We start from the raw sequence: 20,522 nt of genomic DNA on the forward strand, positions 1-20,522 counted from the left end.
GCCTGCCTAGTCACGTGACATTCTACGACATACCCTTTTACTCCTTCTTCCACCCCAACCATTTCCAATGAAAATATGAAAGTGTGGAAACTCTTTGAAAAACCCTTGTAAATATCAGAAAAGGGCTTCAAAGAGCTGAAAATAGCTTTGATTTGTTCAAATGGATTTGTTTTCTGACCTGTTCAACTCCGACAAGCCAACCTCTCATACATGTGGAACTCGGATTTAATTTAAAAAGGCTCTTCCATCATATTTTCTACTTCTTTTCCAATAAACTGTAGAGAACTGTCATCTTATCTGTGCGAGATGCTTCATATCTTTGGCATCTTGTCAGAATTATTAGAAAATCAAGGAGGATACCCCCCACACACCTCCTTGCCAGCTGCTACATGGAACTGTTATTGCACATATTCCTAGGAATGCTGCCCCATCATCTAAAGGGCAAGTTAGATAAAGCAGAAACAGTGACAACTGTAGGCAAATAAAACTCATATATGTATTACATCCAACTGGAAGCTGATATTACACTTTAAAAGTGAACAATGCATAAACATCGACTGCCCACATATCTTGTTGTACCATTTTCTGCCTCATGTAATTCACTCACTTAAAACATATACTAGAATTATTTTCTACTCACCCCTGTGATTTCCTTATGGAACTTGGCCTCAAGGGCAGATATATTTTGGAAGGTGGTCACATAGAAACCCACTCGTCTGGATAGAAGTAGGTTGGGAGAGAGCAATGAATAAAAAAAAGGGTGCAGAGAAGAGAAAGGGAAAACAGAATGACTCGTATTTCATTTAGTCTAAAAAAAAACCTGTACACATGAAATTGGGATACAAATGATTATTCATAATTTTACTTTCTGATAAATTAGGAAGTTTTATGAATCTCATTCATAGGCGTCGGAACAGGTGAGGCCATAGGGGCCATGGCCTCCCCAAAGATTGACAGTCGCCAGTCGAATATGGCTTTACTTCTCCATCCACCTCCTCCTGGCATTGTACTTTTAAATCTTCGGGCAGCCACCGTGCAGCGTCAATGAGCAGGCCTGCCCTGAAACCCTTCATTCTGCTTCCGGGGGCAGGCCTGCTCATTGACGCTGCGCGGCATATGCCTGAAGATTTAAAAGAACAATGTTGGGAGGAGTTAGGTGGGGGAGTCAGGAGCTGGTGAGAGGTTGCACCGCAGGACTCTGCTGGGGCCTAGGGTGGAGCCCCTGGGCCCCACCCCTCCAAGCAAAACAGTGCCTATAATCTTGCTCATTCACTTTATTGGTCATCTAACGTGTTGAGAAAAAGTATTTACTTCCTCCCGATTTCCTCTGTTATTACATATATGTCACACTGAAGTCTCCTTTTACAACGCCACAGTAGCAGTTCCCCCCCCAAAGGCAAATGCATTGAAACCCATTCAATTTCTATGGGCTTCAATGCATTTGCTGTGGAAGAATCACTATCACAGCTTTGTAAAATGGACCCCGAGTGGTTTCTGTTCTTTAAACAAAATGTAATATTAGACAAAGGGAACCCGAGTAAACGGTTCATAGACAACGGTGCGAAAGACAAAAGCGCGCGCCGACAATTGAGCGCAGCGCACGCCGCTCTAAATTACAGTTTTTAGGGGCTCCGACGGGGGGTTTTGTTGGGGAACCCCCTCAGTTTACTTAATAGACATCACGCCGGCGTTATGGGGGGTTTGGGGGGTTGTAACCCTCCACATTTTACTGTAAAGTGAACTTTTTCCCTAAAAACAGGGAAAAAGAGAAGTTTTCAGTAAAATGTGGGGGGTTACAACCCCCCACACCCCCCACAACGCCCCCGCAACGCGGTGCGATGTCTATTAAGTAAAGTGGGGGGGGCTCCCCCCCACGCCCCCCCGTCGGAGCGCTAAAAACAGTAATTTAGAGCGGCGCGCCTTTGTCCCGGCGCGCTTTTGACCTGACACCCGAGTAAACACATAGCACAGTTTTCAAATTATTGTTCAATTTATTTAAGGAATAAAGTTATGCAGCACTCATATCACTTTATAATCTGATGTCAGTCTTTCACATCACTGTTGAAGAATCTTGGCCCACTCTTCTTTGCAGAACTGCTTTAATTCAGATACTTCCCACCATTGCATCTTTATTGGGTTCATCAGGATTTTGACTAGGCCAGGGTTACTCAACCCAGTCTTTGGGACATACCTAGCCAGTCAGGTTTTCAGGATATCCATTATGAATATGCATGAGATAGGATGGCATATAATGGAGGTAGTGCAAACAAATTTAACTCAAGCATATTGATTTGTGGATATCTCAAAAACCTGACTGGCTAGGTGTGTCCTGAGGACTGGGCTGAAAATTCATGGACTAGGCCAACCAAAGCTTTAATTTAGTTTCTCCTCAGCCATTCAGATCTAGACATGCTTTTGTGTTTTGGTGCATTGTTTTGCTGGATAACCTAATTATGGTTCAGTTCACAGACTGATGGCTGGATATTCTCCTTAAGAGTTTTCTGATACAGTGCAAAATTCATGGTTCCTTAATAATGGCAAGTTTCCCAGGTCCTGAGGCAGCAAAGCATCCTCATACCATCACACTACCACCACCATGTTTGACTGTTGGTACGATAACTTTACTGTGAAATTATGTATTTGCTTTATGCCAGACACAATGAGGACTGTGTTGCCAAAGAGTTCCACTTTTTAATTATCTGGCCATAGATCATTATCCCAAAAGGTTTGGGGATCGTTCTGGTGTGAGACAGGTAAAAATGAGATGAGCACCAAGTATACTCTTGGATAGCAGTGGTTTTTGCGTTGCCATTTTCTCTTAAATTCAATTTTTGCCCAATCTCTTTCTTATTGTGGAGTTATGAACATTGACCCTTGCTGACGTCAGGGAGGCCTAGAGATCCTTCGATGTTCTTCTGGGATATTGTGTGACTCTCTGAATGAGTTGTTGCTTTGCTCTTGGAGTAATATTGGCTGATAGAGATATTGGCAGTTAGAGATAATGGCTGGTATCCCAGAGCTTTGGAAATAGATTTGTAACTCTTTCCAGAGTGATATTTAACATCTTTAAAAAACACAGACACACACCTTTTCTGGCATTTCCTTTGATAGTGGCATAGCATTCTTGTAGAAATGTTGTGATTACTACTTCACTCTCATGTTAAGGTCCAAAATATAGTTTACATTGAACAGGACTGGCTGCAATAAAGCTGGACTGTGTTCAATCTGATGATCAACCTAATCCTAAGAGATCTTAACCTCCATCTCGAAGACCAATCATCTAAACAAGTAGAAAACCTACTATCTTACCTCGAAGCCTTAACCTACAAGATCTTAGACCCACAAACCACACATGAGAAAGGCCACCAACTTGACATTGCAGCCTTCATGACCCAACAGCCCATAATACCATAGATTCACACCTCAAACGGAAATTGGTCCCGAACTCTCTGGTCAGACCACTATACATACACCTTCAATAATCAAAGGTAAAATCAAACCAAAATCACAAAGCTTAACCTATGAATCACGTAAATACATTGACCCCCTCCCTATTCTGGAATAAAACAGATGCAACAATCCAAGAAAGTAACCCCAAAAATTTTATCTCACAATGATGTACACTAAGTACAGCAATCCTAGATGAGCTAGCCCCAGTACAAACAAAAACCAGAATCAGCAGACGATCAGACAAATGGTTCAACAACAAACTACTCCTACTCAAAAGACAGTACAGACGACTAGAAAGAAAATGGAGAAAAATGAACTAAGACCACACAAAAACATCGTGGAAAAAACTAAACCAACAATACAAGCAAAAGCTAAAAAAAAAGAGGACACACTACACCAACCAAATAGGCATAGAAGTTCAAGACACAAAAAAACTATTCCAATTACTAAAAGAACTCACAGACACTAAACCCTACCTGGCCAATAACGACACTCCACCCCCTTCAGCCACCCTTCTAGCTGAATACTTTAGAAACAAAATTACAACAGCCAGGACATCCTTCACAGGAACACCAATCCACCTTGATGAGATCACAATGCCCCCCACAGAAAAAGAATCAGCTGCAGCAGACAGAACCTGGTCCAACTTCACCACAATACAATGGTCCGACCTAATCAGACTCTACAAAAAATACAGCCATGCAACCTGCAACTTCAACCATTGCCCTCCATATCTGTTAAAAGCCTCCAGCCCAAAATTCTGCACTCTCCGAACACAATGGATACAATCCTTGTTCACAGATGGCCTTTTTCCACAAGACCTCAGTGAAATCATCATCACCCCGATCATAAAAGACCCAAAATCAAAAGTAGCAACAGATCTACCATCCAACTACAGACCCATAGCTTCAATACCATTATATGTTATGCTAATAGAAGGCCTCGTAGCTAAACACCTCACCAACTACCTAGAAAACCATAACTTATTCCACTCTACACAGTCTGGTTTCAGAACCAACTACAGCACAGAGACACTACTGGGTTCCCTCCTGGACACAGCTAGACAACACCTCGGCACTGGCAAAAAAATGCTGGTTATACAACTAGATGTTACCGTAGCATTTGACCTGGTAGACCATGACTTCTGCTACAAATACTAGAAACAATAGGAATCACAGGAAAGGTGCACACTTGGTTTCAAGGACTCCTACAATCCAGGACCTACAGAGTAAAGACAAACAAAGAAAAATCAGAACCATGGTCCAACCCCTGCGGCGTACCCCAAGGGTCGCCTTTATCCCCAACACTCTTCAATCTCTACATTGCATCCCTCGGCTCCTGCCTAGACAACTTAGGCTTAACTTCTTATAGCTTTGCAAACGACATCACCATCCTCCTTCCTTTTGATCAACCAACACACTCCATGACAGACAAACTACATAGAACACACGAAACAGTGGCTACTTGGATGAAAGAACACAAACTAAAACTGAACCCAGACAAAACAAAATTTATACTTCTCGAAAAAACAAAACAAAACCCCAACCATAACAAACCTAGTAATAAACTCCATCACATACCCCATTCAACCCACCCTAAGACTTCTGGGAGTGATGATAGACAGAAGCTGTATCATGCAACCACAAATCAACAAAACAATACAGAAATCATTTGCGGTCATGCGAAACTTAAGGCAAATCTGAAAATTCTTTGACAGAAAACAAGTCCAGCTCATGGTCCAATTCCTAGTCCTAGGACTTCTAGACTACTGCAACATCCTCTATCTCCCCTGCCCTGCAGTCATGATAAAACAATTACAAACAGTACAAAACACAGTCCTGAGACTGATCTATTAGCTGAAGAAATACGACTACATCACCGCCACATACCACGACTCACACTGGCTCCCAATACAAGCAAGAATACAATTCAAATTTTACTGTCTATTATTTAAAGCCATGAATGGAGACAGTCCAGCCTACCTGAACAACCGCCTTATCTGAACTACTGCAACCAGGCAAAGGAGAACCCAGACACCATTCATTTACCCCCCAATCAGAGGCGTCACATGCAAAAAAATGTATGATGGCCTACTGGCTACGCAGGCAGCGAAACTTGACCACCAACTATCCAATCTACATATCACAACACCAGACTACAAAACTTTCAGAAAAGAAATAAAAACCCTACTATTCAAGAAATCCATTAAGACAAACTAACTCTACAGGAAGCATTTCAATCCCCCCAAGTAACCTGCTTAACTAAGTAACTCTTCTGGAAATGTCCAGATAACCTCTTATGTAATCCGCCTTGAACCACAAGGTAATGGTGGAATAAAAGTCACTAATGTAATGTAATGATCAATTAAATTTGATTGATTTGTTTTACCAAGTAACTAAAAGGAGCATTTATTTATTTACATTGCCCATTTATTGCCTGCCTATTAACTAGACAGGTTCCAATAAAAACATTCACAATAGTTACATAAAAATCAAACTTAAAAGACAACATAATCTAGACTGTAACTCATCAACTTGCTTTATTTTTTCACAAGGGTGATATCAGTGTTGGATATCTTTGTTCCTTACATAAATGATGTTATAATTTAAAAACTGCTATATGTTTTCTCAGGTTCTTTTTGTCTAATATTACAAATTGTTTAAAGATCAAAAATCATTCAGTGTGACATATATGCAATAACAGGGGAAATTGAGGGAGGGGGGGAAGTACTTTTTCACATCACAGTATAAGAACATAAGAATTACCATACCTGGTCAGACCATAGGCCCACTGCTTTCAACAATGGCCAACCAAACCAGAAAAAGGGGAAACAAAAATTTCACTCCATAAGACATGCAAAGAAAAGTGGAACAGAAAAATAGTATCAGGACGAATGAAAGATTTTATAATTGCAGTTTTATTTAAAAAGTCAAAAAATAAGTATTCTAACAACAGCTCTTAAGTGGCCAAGTGCCCCCAACATAACTGTTTTTGATTTATTTATTTAGTTATATTTACCGTTCTCTAAGGGGAGCTCAGAACAGTTTACATGAATTTATTCAAGTACTCAAGCATTTTTCCTTGTCTGTCCCGGCAGGCTTACAATCTATCTAATGTACCTGCGGCAATGGGGGGATTAAGTCACTTGCCCAAAGTCACCAGGAGCAGCAGGCCCTAACCACAATATTCGGTGGCCCTTTCATGGTTACATGCTGTTAGTGGCTAGTCCCAACCAAGTGATTTAACTGGACAACAGCCGGCTAAATTGCTTGAATATCGGGCCCCATATTGCATATCCAGTCTGCCCATCCATGCCATCTACAACCCAAAAGAGAAACAATAAATTGATTGCTTAATTATATTTTGCACTGACATATGGGGGGAAAGAATCTGATTCTACACTGATAAAGAAGTGCAATTGGAACCTGGGATTAGAACTTCATGAAGAGCACTGCCAGAGAATTTGGCGCCAGAACTGCTAAAATTTCCATTTGTAATAAAAGCTGATAGTTTACATCTAAATTGCTTCATAAAGCATCCAAATGCCATGTTTTCTTTCCTAAAGTGTATCTCAGCTTATATGTCTTGAATGTAAACCGTCCCCCTCCCCCATCTGGCTAGATGAAAACGAGCCTAATGAACAATCTCAACGCTGCTTGGTTAAACCATTGTATAATTCTAGAAGGGCAGCTCTGAGCTAAATGTAAGAAAATAGCAATTTTGGAATTGTTTACAAGCAAGATATGGAGAAAGAAAACATGATAAAATATGGGTTCATTATTGGACCTGGCTTAGATTGAAATACTGGAGAGACTTATTAAGCAGGTTTTTTGGGGTTCAGACCTGTAAGGGGACTTTTAGGGTAGTGTGTCATACCTGATTGTGGAGCCTATTTTTATCTACAGTATATTGTGGAGACATTAGTTGTGTTGTTATACAGGCAGATATGGTATTTTGGGGGGTATTTTTATTATCGTAATGCTCATCTCTGTCTGACTTGGTTAAGGTCTAAATCAGGGGTGTCAAACGTGCGGCCCCATGAAGTATTTTGTGCGGCCCCAGTTGAGGGTGATGCAGTGCTTTCCTCTGCTGCCCTCGGGTGTTTACCATCTTGCCGGCTTCCTCCTCTGTCTTGCTGCAGCATTTGCTGGTTTGTACGGCCCCAAAAACATTTTTTTCAGCCAGTGCAGCCCAGGGAAGCCAAAAGGTTGGACACCCCTGGTCTAAATATATTTGCCAAAATGCCATTTGATACCTTGACCACAATGATGGTAGTTCTTCCTGCAAATCAGTATTGAAGTCTTCAAATACTTTCTGTGCTTTCTGAAATTCTTCTTCTGCCTAAGAAACAACAAAAAAATGATCATATTATTATTTGTTTTCAAAAATCAGAAGCTCATGAAATTTATATTTTTCCACTTGGACTTGAAAGACTGTATAAACAGATATCTCATTTTGGAAGAGTCAATGTTTGTATCTGTAAAGTCAAAGTAATAATACCGCAGATCATTACAGAAAAAATATTGGAAGCAATTTAGGGTCCTTTTAACTAAAGCATAGCACACATTAACCCCCTCTTTTACAAAGGCGCGTTATGCTTTTTAGCGTGCGCTAAATATTTGCAAGCGCTAAACACTAATGTGTGCATGTTATCCTGTGGATGTGTTAGTATTTAGCATGCGCATTGATTTAGTGCATGCTAATCACATGCTAAAACGCTTAGCGCACCTTTGTAAAAGAGGACCTAAAGCATATTAGCATGTGCTAAGTGCCACCTAGCCCACAGGTATAAGCAGAATATCAGCATTTAGAGCACGCTAATGTCTGTAAAATGCCCTTTTAAATGTTCTATACATATTTTGGATGCAAAAATTCCTCATAATTGTGATTAAAGAAAGGCATGAGTCACAAACATGGAAATTTTCTTAAAATAATATAGAGTTATAGGAGAACTGCATGCGGATACTATTTCTCCTTGGATATCGTCAAGCATCACAAGGTCTGAAATAGGGAAAATGAAGGATACTGAGGAAAGCAACTTGATTTTTCTGGTCCTCATACTATCTACAGGTTCATTATTCATAAAGGTTTGATAAGACTCGCAGACTGGGCTTGCTAGTAATGGCACTATACTGTTGTTGTAGAAAGTATGCTGTTGACCTTATTAATTCTGCCTTCGTCTCTTCTCTTTGAGTTCTGTAAGGCTTCCAGGTGATGTCTTGCACTGTCGTAGTCAACCAGCTTTCTGCTCCGTTTGGCAATGCGGTTCTGTTAAGACATAGAAAACAGAAACATTATGTCAATCAAGCCTTTTCTCAATGAAATTTCACTTTGCTAATACAGTGGTGCCTCGCATAACGAACGCCTCGCACAGCGAACGCTGCGCACAACGAACTTCATGTCTTGCTTCCTACAACGAACTTCGTTTCACACAACGAAGTCGCCCGAGCTGCATCCTTCCGCGCAGGCACTGCGCTTAACTGCCCTCTCTCCGCCTGGCTCCCTGTGCAGTGGCGGACCGTCGGCTCGCAGGGGCCCGGCGCCTACTGCTGATGCGTTGGGGGGGGCGGAGCTACTCTCGCCGCTTCCCCGATGCTAGAAAAAAAAAAAAAAATGAACAGTTAAGTCCCAGTTTTTGCCGCTGAGACTCTGCCCTCTCTCACTGTAAAATTAGACTCTACTTAGTCTGTCTTTAAATTTAAAAAATGTGTGTTGTTTTAAAAAACAATTATGTTTTTAGATGTATCTAAATAAAAATAATAACAAAAAATTTATCTTTTTTTATGTCATCTTAGCATATTTTATGCTACAGAACGAATTATTTTTTTTAACATGTATTGTTATGGGAAAACGCGTTTCACATAACGAACTTTTCGCATAACAAACTTGCTCCTGGAACCAATTAAGTTCGTTGTGTGAGGCACCACTGTACTCTGAACTTTTGCTTTGTGTTCCTTTCTAGTGTATATTTATGTGTTGGAATTTCGAGACTACTGTTGACTCTGTCCAAATGTGGCTAGGATCACATTCAAACTAGCCTACAGTGACTAGTGAAACTTAAGAGTCTACTTTGACTTGACCTTACTTAGCAAGTCAGGACGAGGTTCATTTGATGTTTTCTTTGTTTCTATAAGATTTTAATTAACCATTGCTTATTGGTTATTGTGTTCTTTTCAGTTTACTAATAAGACATTTATATATATGACATGTTTGGGGTATTATAAATCAAAGCTACCTCCAAAAAGGAGGCTGCAACCACAGTCAGATTGTTGCCCAAAATGCCAGTGAGTGTAGGGTAGCAAGCCATTACACCCGCTATGTTGTGTGAACTTGCATTTGGATTTTGATGATTTTGGTACAGTTCTGCTGCTGTTCATATTGAGGGATATTTTTGATTTGACATCTAAATCCGAACCGAGACGTTTTGCTGAAAACGTCTCAATCCAACATCTAGCACACAGCCATAGTCAAACCAGTAAACCATCTAAATTTCTGGTTAGATTAAGGCTTTGAGCTAGACATTTTCAGGTTGAACATGTGCATCTGTAAGTATCAGTTTTGAAAACAGAAATGTCCCAGGGAAAACCGCTGACGAACAAGCCTTAGGGAGATCTGTCTGGCAGCATGCCTAGTGCACTAGCCACACAGACATCCTAGCAGTGGAACGGAGCAGCTTAGGGCTCCTTTTACTAAGCTGCAATAGCGTTTTTAGCGCACCGCTAAACCTGTGCTACGTGGCTAGAACTAATGCCAGCTCAATGCTGGCGTTAAGGTCTAGAACGCACTAAAACCGCTATCGCAGCTTAGTAAAAGGAGCCCTTAGTGGCAAATGCAATGGACTTCGCATAAACCATGTACAAAGCCTATCCGAATCTTTTCATATTGTATGGTGAGTCCTCCAGGAATAGAGAGAATCTACAGTACCTACAGGTCCTTCACTACAAAAGCTCTCAGGCTTGCAGGTCACTTATGTATTTAGGTTCTGGAGGTATTTCTGTGTTCCAGGAGGGCTCACATATCTGTACTGAAATTACAGAGTTAAAGTAGGAATTGTACCTGGATCCTGTTGTCCACTGTCCACTATACTGGCCGCTAGGCTACTCCATCCACTTGTTTGCTGATTTTTCAGGAATAGTCATAAGAGAGATGCCATAGAGCCTAGTATCTACTGTAACTGTCACACCCTTAGGGAGTGGAATGGGGCCAATGACCACTGGGGGATTAAAGGAGGTCATGCCTTCATCTCCTCCAGGGTGCCTTTTTCTAACTTAGTCATGACTGAAGCAAGTCTATATAAACATATACTTCTTTTGTGTCCCAGACTTTTGTTTTTCTGTTCCATAGTCTCAGATTGTAAGGCTTCCCAAATTCAGCCCAAAACACGCCTCCAACATGTCACCTTGCTATTTGGAAGAACTCAGTGAAAAATCTCCCAGTTCTGACTTTTTGAAAATTGCAATTTAAAATGACCATCTGCTGCTATGTGCTGCTTTTAAGCTGTTTTTCTCTTTTGAAAATAAGTGCCATGGAGTTTAGTCTATTACTATAATTCAGTCTATGGTGACCTTCTTATTTCATCAATAACGTCTTTATATTTGCTTCAGAATGATGCAGCCCACATACTGACAAATAAGAACCAATTGCATTTTTCTGATTTTATTTAATTAATTTTAAAATTATAACAGTCACTGTCAAGATTTATTACCATGCCATGGAGAACTGCCATAAAAGCATTAAAATAAATTAATTACACCCCAACTGCATTACACTACCAACTGCATTACAAGTCCTCATCTACACTATTTTATCCTCTTTTCAAACTATGATGAATTCTATTACAGCTGGATTGCCTCATATGATCTTTTCAGCTAGGAAAAAAAATACTTTTGCTTAATTAAAAAAACAATAGGGATTATTAGCATGTTTAGCCTATGGCAATGCCCTTTATAAGGGAATCACAAAGAAAGAGATTAGACGTCTGCAAATAATCCAAAATATGGCCGTCAAAATTATTTTCAACGCTAAAAAATTTGACCATGTCACTCCTCTTTTGATCAAAGCACATTGGCTTCCGATTGAACATCGCATCTCCTACAAAATCATGTTGCTGATATTTAAAACTAGACAAAGAGGGCTCCCAGAATTCATTAATAGACTTCTTATACCCTACTCCATTGTCCATACTCTACGATCATCCAATCAAAACTTACTTGCAATCCCATCCTTAAGTCATGCCAACTTCATGAGAAATAACATCTTCTCAGTCACCGCCCCATCGCTCTGGAACTCGGCCCCAAATTATTTACGTGAGATTACTACCATAGATAACTAAGTCTAGCTTAAAAACTATGCTTTTCAAAGATGTTTTTGCAGTATAACCGTCTTTTTAAGGATGTTTTAAACTCTTCAGTATCCAGTATCCTATATTGGGTTTTAATTTTTTGTTTCCCCACCCTTTCATTTTTTCCTATTTTTGTTCTTTCCTATCATTGATTGTAGTTCTTCCCTTTTTCCTCATGTGCCAGTTTGTTTCGTTCTGGTTAGTCACATCAGTCAAGAAAGTTTGTCTCTTGATGTTTCTTTGATGTAATGTATTCGATGTTTATTTGTTCCCTGCATTTTATAATTTTTATTATGTAAAACCGGGATAACAAATTTTAATAAACTTGAAACTTGGGGCTCCTTATACTAAGGTGCGCTAGCGTTTTTAGCGCACGCAGCAAATTAGAGTGCGCTAAGCCCATGCTACGTGGCTAGAACTCAATGCTGGCGTTAGCGTCCAGCGCGCGGGGCATTGTAGAGCGCACTATTCCACGCGTTAATGCCCTAACGCAGCTTAGGGCTCCTTTTACGAAGGTGTGCTAGCGTTTTTAGCGCATGCACCGGATTAGCGCGTGCTATAGCGTGCACTAGCTGAAAAACTACCACCTGCTCAAGAGGAGGCGTTAGCGGCTAGCGCGCGCTATTCCACAGGTTAAGGCCCTAACGCGCCTTCGTAAAAGGAGCCCTTACTAAAAGGAGCCCTTGATGCTACACAAACATTGGTTATCTCCTAGTTTTTAGTGAGTTTAAGGGTCCCACATATTGGAGCAGGACAAGCCATTTTTCCTATCAGTTTTAAAACATATGCATTTTACAATTTCTACTTAGCTACAGCTGCTGAAACTTTACTTCTTATATTGTTATAGTTACATGTGACTGTGCAATACCTTTATATCAGGGAACTGTCCTAGATATGTATCAAGTGTCAACAATGACCCATCTACGAGCTTCTGATGAAAATCTTCCCAAAGCACATCACATTTCTACAAAGGGAAAGACAGAGAAGAGAAAAATAATAGAAATGCTAAAAACTTTTAAATAATTTTAATAGTAATGCTAAAATACATGTACAGTTTTTTCCATATGAAGTCAAAATATAAATGGCCCCTGAATAGAAATCCTACAATTAAAATTATTTCCAGTCTCAGACACATATTGCTATGATGCATTCAGTGGAAGTGATGAGGTCATTTTGCTTTGTTTAAAAGCTGTTCAGACTATTAAATATTACAACATACCATTCTAATTGAAATCCATTAATGCACTAAGGGACATAGTTATCAACCTGGGCTATCGTTAAGCGATGAGACTTAGGGGCCCTTTTACTATAGCTTAGTGTGTGATAACGGAATTAGTGCATGCTAAACTGGCCTCTTATTTATAACCAGAGTTAATAGTAAAGTAATATTTCTTAACAGTAGACCACATTTAGGCACCTGCAGTAGGGATTTGAATCAAAGTTTTTTGCATTTTATATACGAGGTACTTATTTTGTACCTCGGGCAATGGAAGGTTAAATGACTTGGCCAGAGTCACTGAATTTGGTTCCTCTAGTTCTCAGCCCATTGCAGTAACTATCAGATCACTCCTCCACTCTAGTTATACCTGTAAGCCCAGGTGCCTAAATGCATCAGGGATGCGCGTAACTTACTGTATTACGTAAGTTACCTGTGTTTCAGTAGGAGCCTCACCCCTGTCCCATTCACGCTCTACCCTGTGTACACCCTCCTTGGAAATACACACTAAGCAAGTGAAGTGGGTGTTTGCATCCTGTAACGACGATCGCAAAACCAGTTTTACTGGGGTTTTTGATCGTTCCCCGACCCCAACCTGATTCTCTAAACAGCTTCCCGATCAATCTCCAGTCCGATCCGAACCACCCATGCAAATGAGGGGAAATGGCATGCAAAAGTAGGAAGTGATCGATTCACTAAGCAGAAGAAGAAACACCGATTGGGTTTGCCAATCCGAAAAGAAGCGATTGTTGAGGACCAGTCGCTTGCTATCCTTGCCGACTCTCCTGCCCTCTTCTGCCCTGAAATATCGGTATTGAAGTTACAACCCCATATAAAACAACCATCAAAATTAAAAATAAAACTGTAAAATATGCGTAAGAATTCTGTTTTTATATATTCTGTTAAAAGCGCATTGTGAACCCATGGTTTTAACCCGCGGGTTTAAAGCGTGTTCTGTTCGATAATCTTGCTACTGTTAAGATGATGATTTTGCCTGTAGTTTGCTACCAAATGAGTATGCTGCCGGTTTATTTTCAAGGGTCCTTCTATAAAAAAAATTAAATGGTATTCTTACTAAATTTATTTGGCTGGGTAAAACTGCTAGAATTGCTTTAGTATCTTTGCAAAAACCAATTGCGGCAGGTGGGGGTAAATTTTCCAAATTTCTATAGATACCATCAAGCTTTTATAATGTAGCAGGGTATATATTGAATCCTTCCTGAAGTCTTGGAGCATCCTCCGGATTGGTTAATATTAGAATGGCAACTCCTGTCCCCATTGCGATTGTGTCAGATTTTAAGTATCAAGTTACCTAGGATTTATAAGGACAATAGAATTTTATTCTCCACATGGCAAACATTAAAATTTATTAATAACCTAATACCTATTCCGATTCATCAATCCATGTGTCAGTCCTTATGGTTGAACTCCAAGATTCAAATTGGCGAGTCTAAGATCCTCTGGAAGCATTGGCTGCAGGCGGGTATACGTACATTAGATGATGTGTTATCAAATGGAAAAATGCTTGATTTTTCACGACTGCAGCAATCATTCGGCTTTGCAAAGTCTCAAGCATATAAGTGGTTGCAAGTTGAAGCAGGCCATTCAGAAGGGGTTCCCTGAGTGGCGAAATTTAAAAAATCAGTATAGCTTGCCGGGCCTGTGCTTCCAGACAGATTTGCTAGGGCATCAGGCAGCCAAGTGGTATAAATTAATATCTAAGCATCTGAATAAAAAAACCTAAAACTAGTCTGAAAGACATTTGGAGCATTGAGACAAAGCAGCAAATTTCTGCTACTCAATGGCCACAGATTTGGACTTGGAGGAAGAGATGTACAGCGTCAGAATCTATGAGACAGACATGGGTTTTTTTTTTTTTTGTTATATAGTATTTTCTGGATCCCTGTTCGTTTGCAAAAGTTAGATAGTTCTAAGTCTAATAGATGCTGGCACTGTCATCTTGATAGGGACACTGGATCATCTTCTGTTCTATTGTCCCTTGATGCTCAAATTTTGGAGATCAATATGGGGTCAAATAAATATGATATTGGAAATTTCACTGTCATTGTGTTATGACGTGTTGTTTGGGACTCTTTTAATACCCAAGAGTCCAATTGATGCAAATAAAAATAGATTACTTCTTATCATGACAGGAGTTGCTATGCAGCTAATCACGAAAAACTGGAAAAATAGGGATAGGCTAAATTATAACTTTTGGTGGGAAACCTTATGCCAAGTTTATAAGTTTGAATGTATGAATTCATTACTATTGGGACACTAAAATAAATTTAAAAAGTTTTGGGATCCATTAACAAAATTTTGTAAGAATTGATTATTAGTATTTCCCTTTGATTTCTGAATGAAGATTATACACATCCAGGATGGGTGGGTGGGGGACATGTACTTATCTTGTTATTTGATTGTAATGAGTGCTGTTTATTGTATCCGTTGTTGGTTTACCTGTTGCACTTTGTATTGACTTTTTTTTTTTAAGTTCAGTAAAATTTTATTGTATTTTTGAGTGAAAAAGAGAACAAATAACATTTCAACAATGTCAAATACAGAACAGTAAACCAATGTCTGTAAAGTATCAGATACATGAGAAAATCAGATCATAGCAGTAGTAAATATCACGTGCTTGAAGCATATATAGTATTATAGGTGAACAAAAAACACAATACAAAGAAAGAAATACAAGTGGTAAAGTATCAAGAGTACAAAACAATATCCGTAAGGTAAATGAAACAGAAAAAGTATCCCTAAAAGCATCGAAAGTAAATATTTCAGTCATATTTTGAACAGTAGTATAAAACAGGGTCCCAAATGTCATGGAAGCGAGTCAACGAACCCACTTTTTTAGCATGAAGAAGTTCATACCTAACAATGAGAGACAGATTAGACCACCATGCAGCATGTGAGACAACAGATAAGTTTTTCCAATTGGAGAATATGACTCTAATAGCTAGCAGAAGGAGTGCTCTCAGAAGAATACCTTCAGAGTCAGTTAGATGAATCTTTAATGCAGGAGCGCCTATAATAATCACTGAATATGAAATATGCTCCTCAATATGTATTATATCACATATGTCAGACCAGATCTTTTGCCAAAAATTACCGAGCATGGGGCATTCAAAAATCATATGTTTAAGTGTACCGTCATGTAATGTACAAGACCAGCATAATTTGGATAAAGATGTATTCATTTTTGCCAGCCTACAAGGCGTCCAAAACGCTCTATGTAGTACAAACAACGCTGATTGTAGGATGGAGGCAGAATGTAGGGCTCTGCCAGCAGAGAGCCATATCTCAGTCCAAGTCTCCAATTCCAGGGTTATGTCAAGTTCTTTATGCCAGGTCTCTCTGATGTTCAGGTCATAAGAAAAACCTATAACCCTGTAAGAGCTTATACCATTTGGAAGCCTCTTTGGGAGAACAGGCGAGCAAGTCACACCAATAGATATAAGTAGGGGCATCAGTAATAACCATGTGCAGCTTATAAGCCTTGTATTGACTTTTTTAAAAAAATAATAAAGAATATTAAAAAAAATAAAAATATAAAAATCTAGCTACACAAAATAATTCACTGCGTTGGTCACAAATCATTCCTTTTTACAAAATGTCCAACTCTTAGGGCCAGCAAAAGTAAACTGCAGCCACCCCTCCCCTTTTTTTTGAGTTCACTTGTGTTTTGCCGCCAGTGATGTGCGGGAATAAAACCTGCCCACTAACTACGTAGTAAAGGCGAAGAGCTAGCGCATACGTAAATTGCATCAATAAACAAGGATACTCTGCACATGCGTTTTGATTGCTCTTACAGCGATCAGTGGGATCGCTATAGGGCGTGCATCCGATCAGATCATTTCCATGTAGAATCTGTAGTGAATCGGTTGCTCGGCAAAACTCGGCCAAGATTCACCCAACAGTGATCCAGATCGGTAAGTTTAGTGAATCTAGGCTTTAGTCAGGTATGTGCATACATGAATGTATAAGTGCGAGTATTCTAGATAATTATATGAGTCACACATGTGTAAATATAAGCACCTAGGTTAAAAACGTTTCATTTTTATGGATAGTGCCATTGAAAATTCCTCTCAGCACTGTCTAGGTAGTGGTGCAGATAGTGATGGTACTGTAGAATTAGGCAAAGCATGGGCATTCTGCCCAGCTATATGGATAAGAGTAATATTCAGCCAATATCTGTATCTCTAAGTGCTTTAATTTAGAGAAGCAAAATTAAAATTAAACTGCTGAGCTATATGCACAGTGACTGAATATCAACAGAGAGCACTTTTTGCATACATTCGGACCTGCTATTTTGTTTTAAATCCCGAGTGTAATATTAAAAAAATCATTGATCCAATTATGATTTTAAAGGTAATGAAATAGCTTATGGCAGTGAGTTATACACACATTATGGTACTTTTGCATTAGGAAGTGGGCCAAAGAAATACTTTTTAACTAATTTAAAACAGCAAATATCATGAGACTGATGGAAAACAATTCTATAAAGGGATGCCTAGAGGGCACCTAGTTGGAACTTATTTTACAAGGGAGAATATGTGCCTACTTTCTCTACTAGAATCCTAGTGTTACTGGGTACATGCATGCATATGTGTTTACATGCAGACACTTATGTGTTTACATGTAGACACTTATGCCAGCCACAGAGCTGGTGTAAATGCTAGCAAGTGGATTTGGGAGATGTACACTTAACACAGAAACGAGTGCCTCACCCTTGCTCCACCGAGCCTCTGCCTATGTATATGCATTCTCAGACCTTCATCCACTTCTCCTTCTTTTTTCAAAACAAAACAGGCCCATGCAAAATCCACATATATTTTAACCCATCAGCCTTGCCACAGTTGATATTTGTGGTGAGTCTATATACGGCAAAACCTCCTACAGACTCACCAGAAACATCAAAGTTACATCATAAGAACATAAGAAAAGCCTTACTGAGTCAGACCAATGGCCCATCAAGCCAAGCAGCCCGTTCTCATGGTGGCTAATCCAGGTCACTAGTATCTGGCCAAAACCCAAGGTGTAGCAATATTCCATGCTACCGATATAGGGCAAGCAGTGGCTTCCCCCTTGTCTTTCTCAATAACAGACTAAGGACTTTCCTCCAAGAACTTGTCCAAACCTTTCTTAAAACCAGCTATGCTATCTGCTCTTACCACATATTCTGGCAACATGTTCCAGAGCTTAACTATTTTCTGCGTGAAAATTTTTTTCCTCCAATTGGTTTTTAAAAGTATTTCCCTGTAACTTCATCGAGTGCCCTCTAGTCTTTGCAATTTTAAACGGAGTGAAAAATTGATCCACTTGTACCCGCTCTACTCCACTCAGGATTTTGTAGACTTCAATCATATCTCCCTCAGCCATCTCTTTTCCAAGCTGAAGAGCCCTAACCATTTTAATCTTTCATCATACGAGAGGGGTTCCATCCCCTTTACCATCTTGGTCGCTCTTCTTTGAACCTTTTCTAGCGCCACTATATCTTTCTTGAGATAAGGAGACCAGAATTGAACGCAATACTCCAAATGATGTCGCACCTTGGAGCAATACAGGGGCATTAAAACATTCTTAGTCTTGTTAACCTTCCCTTTTTTAATAATTCTAAGCATCCTATTTGCTTTTTTGGCCACCGCTGCCACACATTGGGTGGAAGATTTCATTGTATTGTCTACGATGACACCCAGATCGTTTTCTTAGACACTAATTCCCAAGGTGAACCCTAGCATCCAGTAACTGTGATTCAGGTTATTCTTGCCAATGTGCATCACTTTGCATTTGTCCTCATTAAATTCCATCTGCCATTTGGACGCCCAGTCTTCCAATTTCCTAAGGTCCGCCTGCAATTTTTCACAATCCGCATGCGTTTTAACAACTTTGAACAGTTTAGTGTCATCTGCAAATTTAATCACCTCACTCGTCGTTCCAATTTCCAGATCATTTATAAATAAGTTAATTAGCACCGGTCCCAGTAAGGACCCCTGTGGCACTCCACTGTTTATTCTATTCCATTGAAAAAAATGACCATTTAACTCTACCCTCTGTTTCCTATCCGATAACCAATTCCTAATCCACAACTAAACTTTGCCACCTATCCCATGACACTTTAATTTTCTCAGCAGCCTCTCGTGAGGAACTTTATCAAAAGCTTTCTGAAAATCTAGATACACTATATCAACCGGCTCACCTTTATTCACACCTTCTAAGAAGTCAAGCAAATATGTGAGGCAAGATCTCCCTCGGCTGAACCCATGCTGACTCCGTCTCATTAAATTATGTTTGTCTATGTGTTCCACAATTTTATTTTTTATAATTGTTTCTACCATTTTGCCTGTCACTGAAGTGAGGCTTACCAGTCTGTAATTTTCTGGATCTCCCCAGAGCCCTTTTTAAAATCGGCTTAACATTGGCCACCCTCCAATCTTCATGTACTACAGATGATTTTAGTGACAGGTTACAGATCACTAACAGCAGGTCAGCAATTTCATTTTTGAGTTATTTTAATACCCTGGGATGTATACCATCTGGTCCTGGCAATTTATCATTTTTTAACTTGTCGATTTGGCTTAGTACATCTTCCAGATTCACCGAGATTTCTTTCATTTCCTCCGCATCATCACCCTTGAAAACCATTTCCGGATCAGGTAGATCTCTTACATCTTCTTCCGTAAAGAATAACACAATGATTCAAGATCCCTTTCATGTCTCTGCAGCAAGTCTGCCGAAAAAAGCTGTTTGAGTCAACTTTTGAATTGCAAGCTCCCTACATTTGAAATAGCCTCCCAATAACTCTATGACAGATTCCTTCTTACTTCCGCTTCCGGAAGTCACTAACCACATATCTCTTCTCTTAATAAGATGTCTCTGGCCAGTATAGCTATCTCTAAACTAAACTAAACTAAACTAAACCTTAATTTTGTATACCGCATCATCTCCACAGAAGTGGAGCTCGACACGGTTTACAGGAATTAATATAGAAAGGAACTCCAATGGAAAGAAGAAGGGCTTAGTAAAAAAAGAAAGAAAGAGGGGACTTAGTATAATGGAGAGGGAGGGATAGGGTTGCAGCAGTTCCGGTAGAGGAGTGATGGCATTGCGGTAGAGGAGATGAGGCATCTCTCCTGCCGCAATGGTTGCGGTGGGTAGGTTGCCGGGCCGCTGAATTGATCGCGCCAGTGGCCATCAGCTCAGCGGCCCCTTTTTCGGCACTTAGACCTGGTTTGACTATGTCTAAGTCAAAAAGGTCTAAGTGCCGACTAGGCAACCTGTCAATGTTTTGATTATATCTGTTGTATGCCTAGGTGTAGGTCGGCCCACCTCCCGCCCACTGCCCGCCCTTTCCCCTCCTCTAAATACACCTCTTTTCTCTCTGTGCGTTTAGTGGCAGGGGAAAGGCCTAAGCTGTTTTTAGATATGTCTAAAAACCAGCTTTGGTTATGGGTACTTGGACAATCAGGCTTTTTGATCGTCCAAGTAGCCATTTAGGACACTTTTTAGACG

General features: G+C 39.9%; 1 protein-coding gene across 1 annotated transcript in view; it reads right to left on the reverse strand.

Moving 5' to 3' along the window:
* The window catches only part of AMPH (amphiphysin), a 285,388-nt gene that overhangs the window by 114,604 nt on the left and 150,262 nt on the right, over positions 1–20,522 (reverse strand). Inside the window, exons 5-8 of the mRNA XM_033930240.1 lie at positions 12,660–12,755; positions 8,611–8,718; positions 7,706–7,791; positions 641–716 (exon numbers count right to left, since the gene is read on the reverse strand). Coding sequence (XP_033786131.1) covers positions 641–716; positions 7,706–7,791; positions 8,611–8,718; positions 12,660–12,755 — 366 coding nt within the window. The remainder of the gene's footprint in view (positions 1–640; positions 717–7,705; positions 7,792–8,610; positions 8,719–12,659; positions 12,756–20,522) is intronic.

This window comes from Geotrypetes seraphini, chromosome 2 (genome assembly GCF_902459505.1).
Source record: "Geotrypetes seraphini chromosome 2, aGeoSer1.1, whole genome shotgun sequence".
Lineage (NCBI taxonomy): Eukaryota > Metazoa > Chordata > Amphibia > Gymnophiona > Dermophiidae > Geotrypetes > Geotrypetes seraphini.